The sequence below is a fragment of the Oncorhynchus mykiss genome, chromosome 18 (assembly GCF_057628025.1).
Source record: "Oncorhynchus mykiss isolate SJ-2025 chromosome 18, ASM5762802v1, whole genome shotgun sequence".
NCBI lineage: Eukaryota > Metazoa > Chordata > Actinopteri > Salmoniformes > Salmonidae > Oncorhynchus > Oncorhynchus mykiss.
In genome coordinates this window covers 19,129,751-19,144,396 of record NC_143039.1, presented here as the reverse complement: position 1 = coordinate 19,144,396, position 14,646 = coordinate 19,129,751, and the positions used below count along the sequence as shown (strand labels likewise).

General features: G+C 47.0%; 1 protein-coding gene across 12 annotated transcripts in view; it reads left to right on the top strand.

Annotated features, from left to right (window-relative positions):
• Positions 1-14,646, top strand: part of LOC110528752 (arf-GAP with GTPase, ANK repeat and PH domain-containing protein 1) — a 286,828-nt gene that overhangs the window by 169,804 nt on the left and 102,378 nt on the right. For all 12 annotated transcript variants that reach the window (XM_090207611.1, XM_090207610.1, XM_090207608.1 and 9 more), the window contains 2 exons: positions 9,015-9,119; positions 12,160-12,331. In XM_090207611.1, the coding sequence (XP_090063737.1) occupies positions 9,015-9,119; positions 12,160-12,331 (277 nt within the window). The remainder of the gene's footprint in view (positions 1-9,014; positions 9,120-12,159; positions 12,332-14,646) is intronic.

The window sequence follows — 14,646 nt, the reverse complement described above, 5'->3', positions numbered from 1 at the left end:
ACCTGATTCCCTCACTGATGGTAGTATCAGTCTTGGATTCGTTGTCTGTTTCTGTATGCTAGACCTGATTCCCTCACTGACGGTAGTATCAGTCTTGGATTCGTTGTCTGTTTCTGTATGCTAGACCTGATTCCCTCACTGATGGTAGTATCAGTCTTGGATTCGTTGTCTGTTTCTGTATGCTAGACCTGATTCCCTCACTGATGGTAGTATCAGTCTTGGATTCGTTGTCTGTTTCTGTATGCTAGACCTGATTCCCTCACTGATGGTAGTATCAGTCTTGGATTCGTTGTCTGTTTCTGTATGCTAGACCTGATTCCCTCACTGATGGTAGTATCAGTCTTGGATTCGTTGTCTGTTTCTGTATGCTAGACCTGATTCCCTCACTGATGGTAGTATCAGTCTTGGATTCGTTGTCTGTTTCTGTATGCTAGACCTGATTCCCTCACTGATGGTAGTATCAGTCTTGGATTCGTTGTCTGTTTCTGTATGCTAGACCTGATTCCCTCACTGATGGTAGTATCAGTCTTGGATTCGTTGTCTGTTTCTGTATGCTAGACCTGATTCCCTCACTGATGGTAGTATCAGTCTTGGATTCGTTGTCTGTTTCTGTATGCTAGACCTGATTCCCTCACTGATGGTAGTATCAGTCTTGGATTCGTTGTCTGTTTCTGTATGCTAGACCTGATTCCCTCACTGATGGTAGTATCAGTCTTGGATTCGTTGTCTGTTTCTACCCATCCTGTTGAGAAAGAAGTCTCTCTAAAGAGCTTCTTTAACAAGACTGATTAGACAAAAGAAAAATTGTCTTTGACCCCAGGGGCTTCTTTTAACTCGTTCAGGAAAGGAAAGAACGAATGTGTTTCTTTTCCACATCCTATCTTTTCCATCCATCCACCCTCTCTCTCTCTGTCAGAAACGCTAGCAGGGCGAGAGAGGCTTTATCTGCTAATGAATTGAGACTGCTGAAGTAAGGTTTGGATAATTGAGTTTCTAATTAATTACCCAGAACTCTTATCAGATAAATCAGTTGCTAGGCTACATCTCAAATGGCACCCTTTTCCCTACATAGTGCTCTGCTTTTGATAATAGCCCTATGGGCCCTGGTCAAAAGTAGTGCACTATTTAGGGGTCATTTTTAGATGTAACCAGGGATAGAGGGAGCATTCTCTTCTTCGTTGGTATTTTATTTGATCTGGTTTTCACTGCTCCTCGCCCCACTATGCTCCCCTGGGCCTGCCCAGTCCTGTCCTTGCCTCATCTACGCTGACCTTGTCATAAATGCCATGATAGAGTGTGTGTGTGTGGGTCAGCTGTTTGTTCACCTGCAACCGCCCGACTGTGATGAGGTGAAAATCTGAGGACCTGCTAATATAGGAAATGCACTGTAGGCTACAGTCCAAGACGGCACAAGGATTTTTGACAGGGAGCCTGATTTAGATATGTTTCTGCTTATAATTTCTGACATTTTGGTAGGCTATTTGTTGGTCACCTTCTCTGTAATTAGATACAGGCAGCTTCTCCTCTGTCACACTGTATGTGGTCCTAGAAGACTACATTAACCCTTCTCTGTAATTAGATACAGGCAGCTTCTCCTCTGTCATACTGTATGTGGCCCTAGAAGACTACATTAACCCTTCTCTGTAATTAGATACAGGCAGCTTCTCCTCTGTCATACTGTATGTGGCCCTAGAAGACTACATTAACCCTTCTCTGTAATTAGATACAGGCAGCTTCTCCTCTGTCATACTGTATGTGACCCTAGAAGACTACATTAACCCTTCTCTGTAATTAGATACAGGCAGCTTCTCCTCTGTCATACTGTATGTAGCCAGCCCTAGAAGACTACATTAACCCTTCTCTGTAATTAGATACAGGCAGCTTCTCCTCTGTCATACTGTATGTTGCCCTAGAAGACTACATTAACCTTCTCTGTAATTAGATACCGGCAGCTTCTCCTCTGTCATACTGTATGTAGCCAGCCCTAGAAGACTACATTAACCCTTCTCTGTAATTAGATACAGGCAGCTTCTCCTCTGTCATACTGTATGTAGCCAGCCCTAGAAGACTACATTAACCCTTCTCTGTAATTAGATACAGGCAGCTTCTCCTCTGTCATACTGTATGTTGCCCTAGAAGACTACATTAACCCTTCTCTGTAATTAGATACAGGCAGCTTCTCCTCTGTCATACTGTATGTTGCCCTAGAAGACTACATTAACCCTTCTCTGTAATTAGATACCGGCAGCTTCTCCTCTGTCATACTGTATGTGGCCCTAGAAGACTACATTAACCCTTCTCTGTAATTAGATACCGGCAGCTTCTCCTCTGTCATACTGTATGTAGCCAGCCCTAGAAGACTACATTAACCCTTCTCTGTAATTAGATACAGGCAGCTTCTCCTCTGTCATACTGTATGTGGCCCTAGAAGACTACATTAACCCTTCTCTGTAATTAGATACCGGCAGCTTCTCCTCTGTCATACTGTATGTAGCCAGCCCTAGAAGACTACATTAACCCTTCTCTGTAATTAGATACAGGCAGCTTCTCCTCTGTCATACTGTATGTGGCCCTAGAAGACTACATTAACCCTTCTCTGTAATTAGATACAGGCAGCTTCTCTTCTGTCATACTGTATGTGGCCCTAGAAGACTACATTAACCCTTCTCTGTAATTAGATACAGGCAGCTTCTCCTCTGTCATACTGTATGTGGCCCTAGAAGACTACATTAACCCTTCTCTGTAATTAGATACCGGCAGCTTCTCCTCTGTCATACTGTATGTAGCCAGCCCTAGAAGACTACATTAACCCTTCTCTGTAATTAGATACAGGCAGCTTCTCCTCTGTCATACTGTATGTGGCCCTAGAAGACTACATTAACCCTTCTCTGTAATTAGATACAGGCAGCTTCTCTTCTGTCATACTGTATGTGGCCCTAGAAGACTACATTAACCCTTCTCTGTAATTAGATACAGGCAGCTTCTCCTCTGTCATACTGTATGTGGCCCTAGAAGACTACATAAACCCTTCTCTGTAATTAGATACAGGCAGCTTCTCCTCTGTCATACTGTATGTGGCCCTAGAAGACTACATTAAACCCTTCTCTGTAATTAGATACAGGCAGCTTCTCCTCTGTCATACTGTATGTGGCCCTAGAAGACTACATTAACCCTTCTCTGTAATTAGATACAGGCAGCTTCTCCTCTGTCATACTGTATGTAGCCAGCCCTAGAAGACTACATTAACCCTTCTCTGTAATTAGATACAGGCAGCTTCTCCTCTGTCATACTGTATGTAGCCCTAGAAGACTACATTAACCCTTCTCTGTAATTAGATACAGGCAGCTTCTCCTCTGTCATACTGTATGTGGCCCTAGAAGACTACATAAACCCTTCTCTGTAATTAGAAACAGGCAGCTTCTCCTCTGTCATACTGTATGTGGCCCTAGAAGACTACATAAACCCTTCTCTGTAATTAGATACAGGCAGCTTCTCCTCTGTCATACTGTATGTGGCCCTAGAAGACTACATTAACCCTTCTCTGTAATTAGATACAGGCAGCTTCTCCTCTGTCATACTGTATGTGGCCCTAGAAGACTACATTAAACCCTTCTCTGTAATTAGATACAGGCAGCTTCTCCTCTGTCATACTGTATGTGGCCCTAGAAGACTACATAAACCCTTCTCTGTAATTAGATACAGGCAGCTTCTCCTCTGTCATACTGTATGTAGCCCTAGAAGACTACATTAACCCTTCTCTGTAATTAGATACAGGCAGCTTCTCCTCTGTCATACTGTATGTGGCCCTAGAAGACTACATTAAACCCTTCTCTGTAATTAGATACAGGCAGCTTCTCCTCTGTCATACTGTATGTGGCCCTAGAAGACTACATTAACCCTTCTCTGTAATTAGATACAGGCAGCTTCTCCTCTGTCATACTGTATGTGGCCCTAGAAGACTACATTAACCCTTCTCTGTAATTAGATACAGGCAGCTTCTCCTCTGTCATACTGTATGTGGCCCTAGAAGACTACATTAAACCCTTCTCTGTAATTAGATACAGGCAGCTTCTCCTCTGTCATACTGTATGTGGCCCTAGAAGACTACATTAACCCTTCTCTGTAATTAGATACAGGCAGCTTCTCCTCTGTCATACTGTATGTGGCCCTAGAAGACTACATTAAACCCTTGCTCAGCAGAATGTCATAGATGTGTAGAAGGAATGCTTCAGTCTATTTGGCATCGGTAAAGTTGAACTCTGCAGGAGTTAATATTAAGGCTATGTGAGAGGTTATAGTCCTACAGTCAGTGTCCATTGAACCCATCTGAACAGTAGGCTACAGTTCCCTTGATGTGCCATAGGCCTATTTGACATTCCCGTCTTGTGACAGTCGAATTTGACAACAGAACAATCACAAAAAACTAAATGTAGCCTATAAACTGCACAAGGAGTTTACATTTTAAGGATTGTTTTCTCTTTATTCACCCCACCCACCTGCCCTTCATTATCACAATATTTAATGACCCTAAACCCGACTGTGGGTTATGAGTCAACCCAGCATCAGTATTGTGTCAGCAATTCTCTCATGCCCATGTGTGGGTGTTTACCTACTTATGACAGTTTATTTAAAGAATATATTATTTAACCTTTATTTAACTAGGCAAGTCAGTTAAGAACAAATTCTTATTTACAATGACGGCCTACCAGAAGGCCTCCTGCGGGGGCGGGGGCCTGGGATTAAAATAAATAAATACAATATAAATATAGGACACAACACACATCACAACAAGAGAGACATTATTATCTGCATGGGGGCAGATTCCATCATGGGCATTGCACCACAGTAGCAATCTCTCCCACTTCCTCATTCAGCCTGTCTGTTAATGCCTTCTCTTAGAGTCAGACTAACCATTATCTCCCACTTCCTCATTCAGCCTGTCTGTTAATGCCTTCTCTTAGAGTCAGACTAACCATTCTCTCCCACTTCCTCATTCAGCCTGTCTGTTAATGCCTTCTCTTAGAGTCAGACTAACCATTCTCTCCCACTTCCTCATTCAGCCTGTCTGTTAATGCCTTCTCTTAGAGTCAGACTAACCATTCTCTCCCACTTCCTCATTCAGCCTGTCTGTTAATGCCTTCTCTTAGAGTCAGACTAACCATTCTCTCCCACTTCCTCATTCAGCCTGTCTGTTAATGCCTTCTCTTAGAGTCGGACTAACCATTCTCTCCCCTATGTCCCATTGATCAGGGTTATAGGGACATCACCATATCCTGGCCTGTATTCACACCACTGTCCTGCCCAGTGATGATTAATGACCGGTGGTGTGGTTTGGCTGGCAGAGTGGACATCTCTGGCCAGATGGCCAACGCGATAGAGGAGTGTTCGAACAGAGCATTTCACAGAGGCATCACTCAAGACCAGCCTTAGCCAGCCCTGAGCCCTCCAAGCACCTCTTGACAGCCCCCAAGACAGGAGTTGCCTGTTTGGGAATGACACCCTTAATTTAGGCTCCTGTTCTCCAGGGACACCCAAGAACAATGGGCCCCACCAGATCCCCCGGGGAGAGATGGTGCCTCTCAGGAGATGGGGCCTCCCCCATATCACCCAACTGGGCCGGCTGTCAGTCCCGTCAAGGGTCCAAGGGAGGGTCTATTGTCTGGGGGAAAAAGGGGGATGATGGTGATTAGGGAGTTGATTAGTGTGTTTCAATAGAAAGGAAATGAACCTGGGGAAAGTTCTCTCCTTATCAGACTGTTTGTTTACAACTGAACGGCTCCACTGGCAGGTCTGCCTTGAGAGCTCTGACAATTACACCGTTGATAGTGCAGGCCAAATGAGGGTGGCTATCGAAGGCAAAGAGAGGGAGGTTTTGGAATGTTGATTGTTTTCTACACCACCATGTTGGACCTGAGTCAAATAAAATACACGCCTGTTTGTTGTAGGAACAGTTGTTGTGGTTCGAACGTGAACCGTTGAACTGTTATAATGAATGAATAATTGCGCTCTTGCTGCACGTTTTGAGGAAGCTTTTTCTCTCAAAAAAGGAATGAAGGACATCATCTCCTCAGCCCCCCAGGGCGGTCGACCTTTTCCTAAGCACTACCCACAATACTTCACAGTGCCTCTGTAGGAAGTGTCTCCGTAGCAACGAGGAAGACAAAGAGCATATCTGGGATGTATTTATTTCCTCCATTTATTCCTGTGCGTTTTGATCGGAAGACCTTGTGAGCTGTCAAGTCCCCCGGAGGTAAAACAGAGGAACGTGTGTGTGTCACTAGTGGACCGGGGAAGATGAATAATGAAAGATATTACCAATCCGGAGGGTCGACGTGCCGTCCAATTAGCCTTCCCCCTGCAAACTGATCGCTTGTCTTCTCCACGATGGATGGCTGAAATGAATATGCACACTTCTATCACAAACAGGGCCACACACAGAAGAAATATTGGCCACCTAGTTCACTCCCCAGTCTGTGACGCTTGGCCACCGCTGTCTCGCTCTACACCCCAAATCACTTTTCAGGACTATCAGCTTGTACCTTTGGAAGTTGAGATCTGAGTTGAGAGGTGAAGCCATAACGGCCCTGATAAGATTGTCTCCTTTAATAGTGATTCAACAGTGGTTGTTGTGACACCAACACACTGAGAGGAGGAACTGAGAAAGAAACTGCATGTCTCTGCAAATACACAGTATATCAAATCCTTATGGTATCCTGCTCAGTTCAACATGGACCTGACTGCCTCTCTATTATGCCAGGAATCATTCTGTACTGCAGAGTAGAGCTGCTTATTGGCCAGGCCTCGTTGCTGTACTGTCTGTCGCTAGCTGCTCCCATTGCAGAGCCCTTTTATCATTGACAAGTGTGTTTTCAGGCACCCAGTTATGAGATATGCAGTCATTCCCAGGCGAGGTCGTTGATTCCTCTGCTTCCTCCTTTGTCCAAGCCGAGGGACGCGACGAGGCCTTAATGAAATGTGAACAACGCCAGAAACACGGAAAGCAGGACTCTGTCTATCAAAGTGCTCGGCTGTCCATCTCTCTCTCTCTCGTCCATATCTTCCCCCCTCCACCCCCCGTTGCGTGCTAGTTAGTCTTTATCCCCTCATTCTCCTCTGCTGCCCGACTCTATTAATATCTCCCTGTCTGTGGGTGTTAACACCGCGTTAATGTGTTACAGGTCCAGTGAAGTGACACGCGCAGCAGTCCGGCTGTAATTGCTAATCAGCGGACAGTTATATCCCTCTCTTGCCTAATGAATTTGGCTGAAATGCAGCGTGGGTAGGCAGCCGCCCTGAAGGGCCAGTCAGCCACAGCTGATGTGTGGAGGAGAGAGAAGGATGTTAACAGTCTTGGGTCGGTGCTAATGTGCCCGAAGAACACTTCAGTTTTTTCCGTCCGTTCGCTCGATACTTCTTGCTCACCACTGCTGGTTATGTTTCCGTCTCTCTCCCTCCAGTGTGTATATGGTCTCTTAGTTTAAGTGGTTTTCCTATCCGCTAAGGATCTTTGTTTCTCTGGTCAGGGAGTGTCACAGAAATGTAGTGGGGAGAGAGATCACATGTTGCATCTTTATTGTAAATGTGATTTCAGCATGGTGACAGCATTGAGTTGCAGCCCGTGGCATTCTATACGGTCTCCCTGTCTCAAGAGATTCTAGTTCCAGAAATCAGGAATACCACACGTCAATCCCATTCACCACCTATTGACAATGTGTCTTGTATTGGAAGATGAGATATGTGTTGTAAATTTAGTGCTGACTACAGTAGATACTAGAGCGGTGCTTCCCAAAACCTTTTTCCTTCATGTCCCACCAGCTGAGGTGTCTTTTGAGTCATGTCCCACCAGCTGAGGTGTCTTTTGAGTCATGTCCCACCAGCTGAGGTGTCTTTTGAGTCATGTCCCACCAGCTGAGGTGTCTTTTGAGTCATGTCCCACCAGCTGAGGTGTCTTTTGAGTCATGTCCCACCAGCTGAGGTGTCTTTTGAGTCATGTCCCACCAGCTGAGGTGTCTTTTGAGTCATGTCCCACCAGCTGAGGTGTCTTTTGAGTCATGTCCCACCAGCTGAGGTGTCTTTGAGTCATGACCCACCAGCTGAGGTGTCTTTTGAGTCATGTCCCACCAGCTGAGGTGTCTTTTGAGTCATGTCCCACCAGCTGAGGTGTCTTTTGAGTCATGACCCACCAGCTGAGGTGTCTTTGAGTCATGAGACGCGGGATGACATTGTTTCTGCGTTGACAAAAATATATATACAAATAAAAATAAAATGTTCACTGCATGAACAATGTCATCCCGCGACTCACCTGGACCCCTGTGGATCACGACCCACAGTTTGGGAACCACTGTGCTTGACGAAATGTATCTGCATTATTGTGTGTTATCGTCCTTCTCACCCTGTCTCTCTCTGTGTTCTCTCCTATAGGGCATATATCTGTATTATTGTGTGTTGTCCTCACCCTGTCTCTCTCTGTGTTCTCTCCTATAGGGCATGTATCTGTGTCCTCCTCACCCTGTCTCTCTCTGTGTTCTCTCCTATAGGGCATGTATCTGTGTCCTCCTCACCCTGTCTCTCTCTGTGTTCTCTCCTATAGGGCATGTATCTGTGTCCTCCTCACCCTGTCTCTCTCTGTGTTCTCTCCTATAGGGCATGTATCTGTGTCCTCCTCACCCTGTCTCTCTCTGTGTTCTCTCCTATAGGGCATGTATCTGTGTCCTCCTCACCCTGTCTCTCTCTGTGTTCTCTCCTATAGGGCATGTATCTGTGTCCTCCTCACCCTGTCTCTCTCTGTGTTCTCTCCTATAGGGCATGTATCTGTGTCCTCCTCACCCTGTCTCTCTCTGTGTTCTCTCCTATAGGGCATGTATCTGTGTCCTCCTCACCCTGTCTCTCTCTGTGTTCTCTCCTATAGGTCGTGTATCTGTGTCCTCCTCACCCTGTCTCTCTCTGTGTTCTCTCCTATAGGGCATGTATCTGTGTCCTCCTCACCCTGTCTCTCTCTGTGTTCTCTCCTATAGGGCATGCTTCTGAAGAGGAGTGGCAAGACCCTAAACAAGGAGTGGAAAAAGAAGTATGTGACGTTGTGTGACAATGGCCTGCTCACATATCACCCCAGCCTGCACGTGAGTACCACCTGTCACACACACACACTCTGAACATGAACACACATGTATCACTCGTATTATAAACACAGGTCACTCATGCTTGCACAAACATGCACACACACATCACACTCTGATGGAAGACTATACAGGCGGCGCCCGTTGATATGGTTACTCTAAGTCACGTCAGATGGTAGAATCTGGGGTTGGACGTTCTTTCTCCTGTTAGTTCCATTCTACCTGTCCAGCCCTGCTACAACCAGACCAGCTAGTTGGACAACTTTCTCTCTGATTATTACTGCACATCATCCCAATGACACTCTACCAACCAACTAACAATCCTGTTGTAACCTGTACCCCTCCAGTCTCCGTGTGGAACAACAGAGGTCACTGGAGTCAGCATCACTCAGTGTCTCTAATGTCGTCTGTCTGTCTGTCTGCCACTCTGCCCTCTGCTCTGGTTTTCTATCTAATGGTTCCATGTTACAGCAGCGGGTCTGTCCGCTTGTTCCCTGCGCTGCTAATCCATCAGCCACTGTGTTGGCCCATTAGCGGCAATGCTAAGCCCCTGTTTCCTCCTCCTCCGTGTGTGTGTGTGTGTGTGTGTGTGTGTGTGTGTGTGTGTGTGTGTCAGCCACCCCATCCGCTCACTGGGCAGACGGTACGCTTGTTGCAGTGGAGGCACACACCCACACAGAGCGAGCAACAATATTAATTAGAAAGCCCACATGGTCTGTTTGCACAGGGTTGACGTTGATGATGTGGAATAGCACCACTGTAATGGCCTGCTCTAATCGCCCGCCTGGCTGCTCTGTTGGCAAACACAGGACCACAACGTCCCCTCTCCTGGCCCTGATACCACTTCATATCACCACTATCCCTCCTTTCCCTCGCTCTTTACATCGTTCCCCCGGATTGCAATCAGGCCTTATTGTTAATTAGAATGGGAATCATTTTCCTAATGCCACACTGACTGGAGTCTAGACATACATGTAGATGGATGGGTAGAGGAGGCAAAGCGGAGGAGGCAAAATCAATTTGCTCTAATTTGATTGGGTTGAATTAGTGGCCCAGCTACTGCAGTGAAACAACCACAGGGGCAGAATGAGTGGAAGGTAAATGTAGGAAAACTAAATTGCTCGATAGCAACCTGAAGGAGAGCCATAAAATATGATCAAATCTATTGAAAATCTCAAAGGTGTTGAGTCCCTGGGATGAGCCCTAACTTACTATTTTCACTACAAACGCACTCTCTCGCACACTCGCACACTCCCATACACACTCGCACACTCACACACACACTCCCACACTCCCACACACACTCGCACACTCCCACACACACTCCCACACACACTCGCACACTCCCACACACACTCGCACACTCTCACACACACTCCCACACGCACTCACACACTCCCACACACACTCTCACACACACTCGCACACACACTCGCACACTCCCACTCGCACACACACTCGCACACTCCCACACACACTCCCACACTCCCACTTGCACACACACACACACACACACACACACACACACACACACACACACACACACACACCTGCACCTCCAGCACCGAGCTGAGCAGGTTTTCCTGATCGTTGTGTATCTGCAGCACAGGCATCAATTACTGTGTTTGCGGAGGATAATAGAATCAAAGCCAATCAGCAACGCTCCTAATTGCCCGACTATGTGCAAAGAAATCACATTAATACAGCTAATTAAGTGGATGGCAATAGGATGCCATGTAATTGTCAGGAAAACTAGGAGTCACGTCAGAGAAACTGGTCCAAGTGTCAAGGAGTCATTCAGTTGTTAGTTTGTGGTGTGACTGATGTCATCTGATCATGTCATATTTATTCACACTGTTTAGTTGTAGGGGACCTTGGGTGATTAAATGCTATTTTATGCATTGATTACTTAAAAAAAATATTAGATGTTATCTTGACTGTATTCATCATCTTTCTCAAGTGTGTTGTCTTGACCGTACCCACGCGCACACACACACACACACATACACACACACACACACACCAACCGCACGTACACACACACAAACTCTGCTCTTCCCCCCCATGCTGTGCAACTGTGTTGTTGGGAGCCCCAGCTTCCCTTCTCTGCTCCTCCTCATCTCTTCGCACTTTCCTCTATCCTCTCCCTCTCATATCCTCTCCTTCTCTCCTCCTTCTCTCTCCCTTCTCTCCTCCTGGGCCGGGCTGCGCTGGGCCGGGCTCCACTGGGCCGGGCTGCGCTGGGCCGGGCTCCGCTGGGCCGAGTGGGGCCAGGCTGGGCCCTTGTAGCCTCTCCAGGGACCCCAGCTCAAGGGCTCTCTGGCGACTTGTTAAGCCGTGTTGAGAGCACTTGGCTTTGAATTGGCCTTTTGTTTGCCTCCTGCAAGAGGGAGGTGGTCCCGACAGCCTCTCAGGATGCTCCTTGCCTCTCAGCCCTCACACACACACATTATTAAAACACACACACACACACACACATGATTATGAACACACACAAAGTCTTGAACGTAATCACACACTCCTCCGCTTGGTTCAGAATGATCTTTGATTGTGTCACAGTGGGTGTGAGAGTCTGAGAGAGCTTTGTTTCTGCACATGGTCTCAGCCCTCATTCATGTTTGAGAGGGGTGACTGACCCCTACTCAGTGTGCTCCCTGTCTGAGATACACACACACACACTTCAGGGACTGCTGCCTTAAAGAAACCATCATTTTTAATGAGGACTACAGTCTTTTATTAGTTTAATATTGATCCTGTAAACACCAACTGTCAAGCCCACTGGAATCACAAACCTGTTATGTTGTCTCCAGGGACGGATGCTGCCAAGTAGCTTAACCCCTCCCTAATGACTCCTACATTTACATGTAGTTATGTTGTTATAGGTAGCTAGGCCTGTACATATCAGAACTATGTAACCCACAACAATGCAGCTCTGTATTCTGAACAAACCCCCTTGTCATTAGTTATAAAAACAAATCCCTATTTATCTTTAATCTATAAGTGTGTATTGATAGCAGACTGTCTCCCTGTCTGTCTCCTGTAGGACTACATGCAGAACGTCCATGGGAAGGAGATAGATCTGTTGAGGACCACAGTGAAGGTCCCAGGGAAGAGGCCTCCCCGAGCGGTGTCTACCTGTGCCGCTGTCCCCAGCCCGAAGACAAACGGCCTGGCCAAGGACATGAGCAGTCTGCAGCTGGGACCTGGTGGCCCTGGTGAGAGACACACACACACATAGACACCTCGTCCCACATACACACGTCCCTTGTGGGCCTTTATGGGCCCTGCAGTATTTTGTTGTAATTTACCTTCAACAAAAACAATCAAACAATGAACCATAAACCATACTGTTGAGGGGATGAATATACACACACGTACACACACCCACCAACACACACACAGGCACAGACACACCCACCAACATGCACACACACAGACACACCCACCAACACACACAGGCACAGACACACCCACCAACATGCACACACACAGACACACCCACCATCACGCATGCACACACACACCCACCAACACACACAGGCACAGACACACCCACCAACATGCACACACGTACACACACCCACCAACACACACACGTACACACACCCACCAACACACACACACAGACACACCCACCCACCAACACACACGCGCACAGACACACCCACCCACCAACACACACGTACACACACCCACCAACACACACAGGCACAGACACACCCACCAACACACACACACAGACACACCCACCATCACGCATGCACACACACACCCACCAACACACACACCCACCAACACACACGCACACAGACACACCCACCATCACACACGTGCACACACAGGCGCACGGCTCCAGGAGGACCAAACTAATAGCATGAATATTCAGTGACCCATAATACATGTACTAATTACTGTCATGAATATTAATGCAATCAGAGTCCTCTCTCCACTCAGGCAGCTCCAGACATGAGCTGTAATGAGAGAAAGAGAGGTGAGGGAGGGAGGGATGGAGGGAGACAGAGGAGAGAGAGACAAATGATTCACTCAGCTGTTAGGCCATGAACGGTTTGGTTTCAGCAGAGGGCTGCTGGTCGAGTGTTCCTTTGTGATCAGTGTGTGTGTGTGTGTGTGTGTGTGTGTGTGATTCCTGTACATGCGAGTGTGTGTGTTTGATTTCAGCAGAGGGCTGCTGGTCGAGTGTTCCTTTGTGATCAGTGTGTGTGTGTGTGTGTGTGTGTGTGTGTGATTCCTGTACATGCGAGTGTGTGTGTTTGATTTCAGCAGAGGGCTACTGGTCGAGTGTTCCTTTGTGATCAGTGTGTGTGTGTGTGTGTGTGTGTGTGTGTGATTCCTGTACATGCGAGTGTGTGTGTTTGATTTCAGCAGAGGGCTGCTGGTCGAGTGTTCCTTTGTGATCAGTGTGTGTGTGTGTGTGTGTGTGTGTGTGTGTGATTCCTGTACATGCGAGTGTCTGTGTTTGATTTCAGCAGAGGGCTGCTGGTCGAGTGTTCCTTTGTGATCAGTGTGTGTGTGTGTGTGTGTGTGTGTGTGATTCCTGTACATGCAAGTGTGTGTGTTTGATTTCAGCAGAGGGCTGCTGGTCGAGTGTTCCTTTGTGATCACTGTGTGTGTGTGTGTGTGTGATTCCTGTACATGCGAGTGTGTGTGTTTGATTTCAGCAGAGGGCTGCTGGTCGAGTGTTCCTTTGTGATCACTGTGTGTGTGTGTGTGTGTGTGATTCCTGTACATGCGAGTGTGTGTGTTTGGTTTCAGCAGAGGGCTGCTGGTCGAGTGTTCCTTTGTGATCACTGTGTGTGTGTGTGTGTGTGTGATTCCTGTACATGCGAGTGTGTGTGTTTGGTTTCAGCAGAGGGCTGCTGGTCGAGTGTTCCTTTGTGATCACTGTGTGTGTGTGATTCCTGTACATGCGAGTGTGTGTGTTTGATTTCAGCAGAGGGCTGCTGGTCGAGTGTTCCTTTGTGATCACTGTGTGTGTGTGTGTGTGTGTGTGTGATTCCTGTACATGCGAGTGTGTGTGTTTGATTTCAGCAGAGGGCTGCTGGTCGAGTGTTCCTTTGTGATCACTGTGTGTGTGTGTGTGTGTGTGTGTGATTCCTGTACATGCGAGTGTGTGTGTTTGATTTCAGCAGAGGGCTGCTGGTCGAGTGTTCCTTTGTGATCACTGTGTGTGTGTGTGTGTGTGATTCCTGTACATGCGAGTGTGTGTGTTTGATTTCAGCAGAGGGCTGCTGGTCGAGTGTTCCTTTGTGATCACTGTGTGTGTGTGTGTGTGTGTGTGTGTGATTCCTGTACATGCGAGTGTGTGTGTTTGATTTCAGCAGAGGGCTGCTGGTCGAGTGTTCCTTTGTGATCACTGTGTGTGTGTGTGTGTGTGATTCCTGTACATGCGAGTGTGTGTGTTTGATTTCAGCAGAGGGCTGCTGGTCGAGTGTTCCTTTGTGATCACTGTGTGTGTGTGTGTGTGTGTGTGTGTGATTCCTGTACATGCGAGTGTGTGTGTTTGATTTCA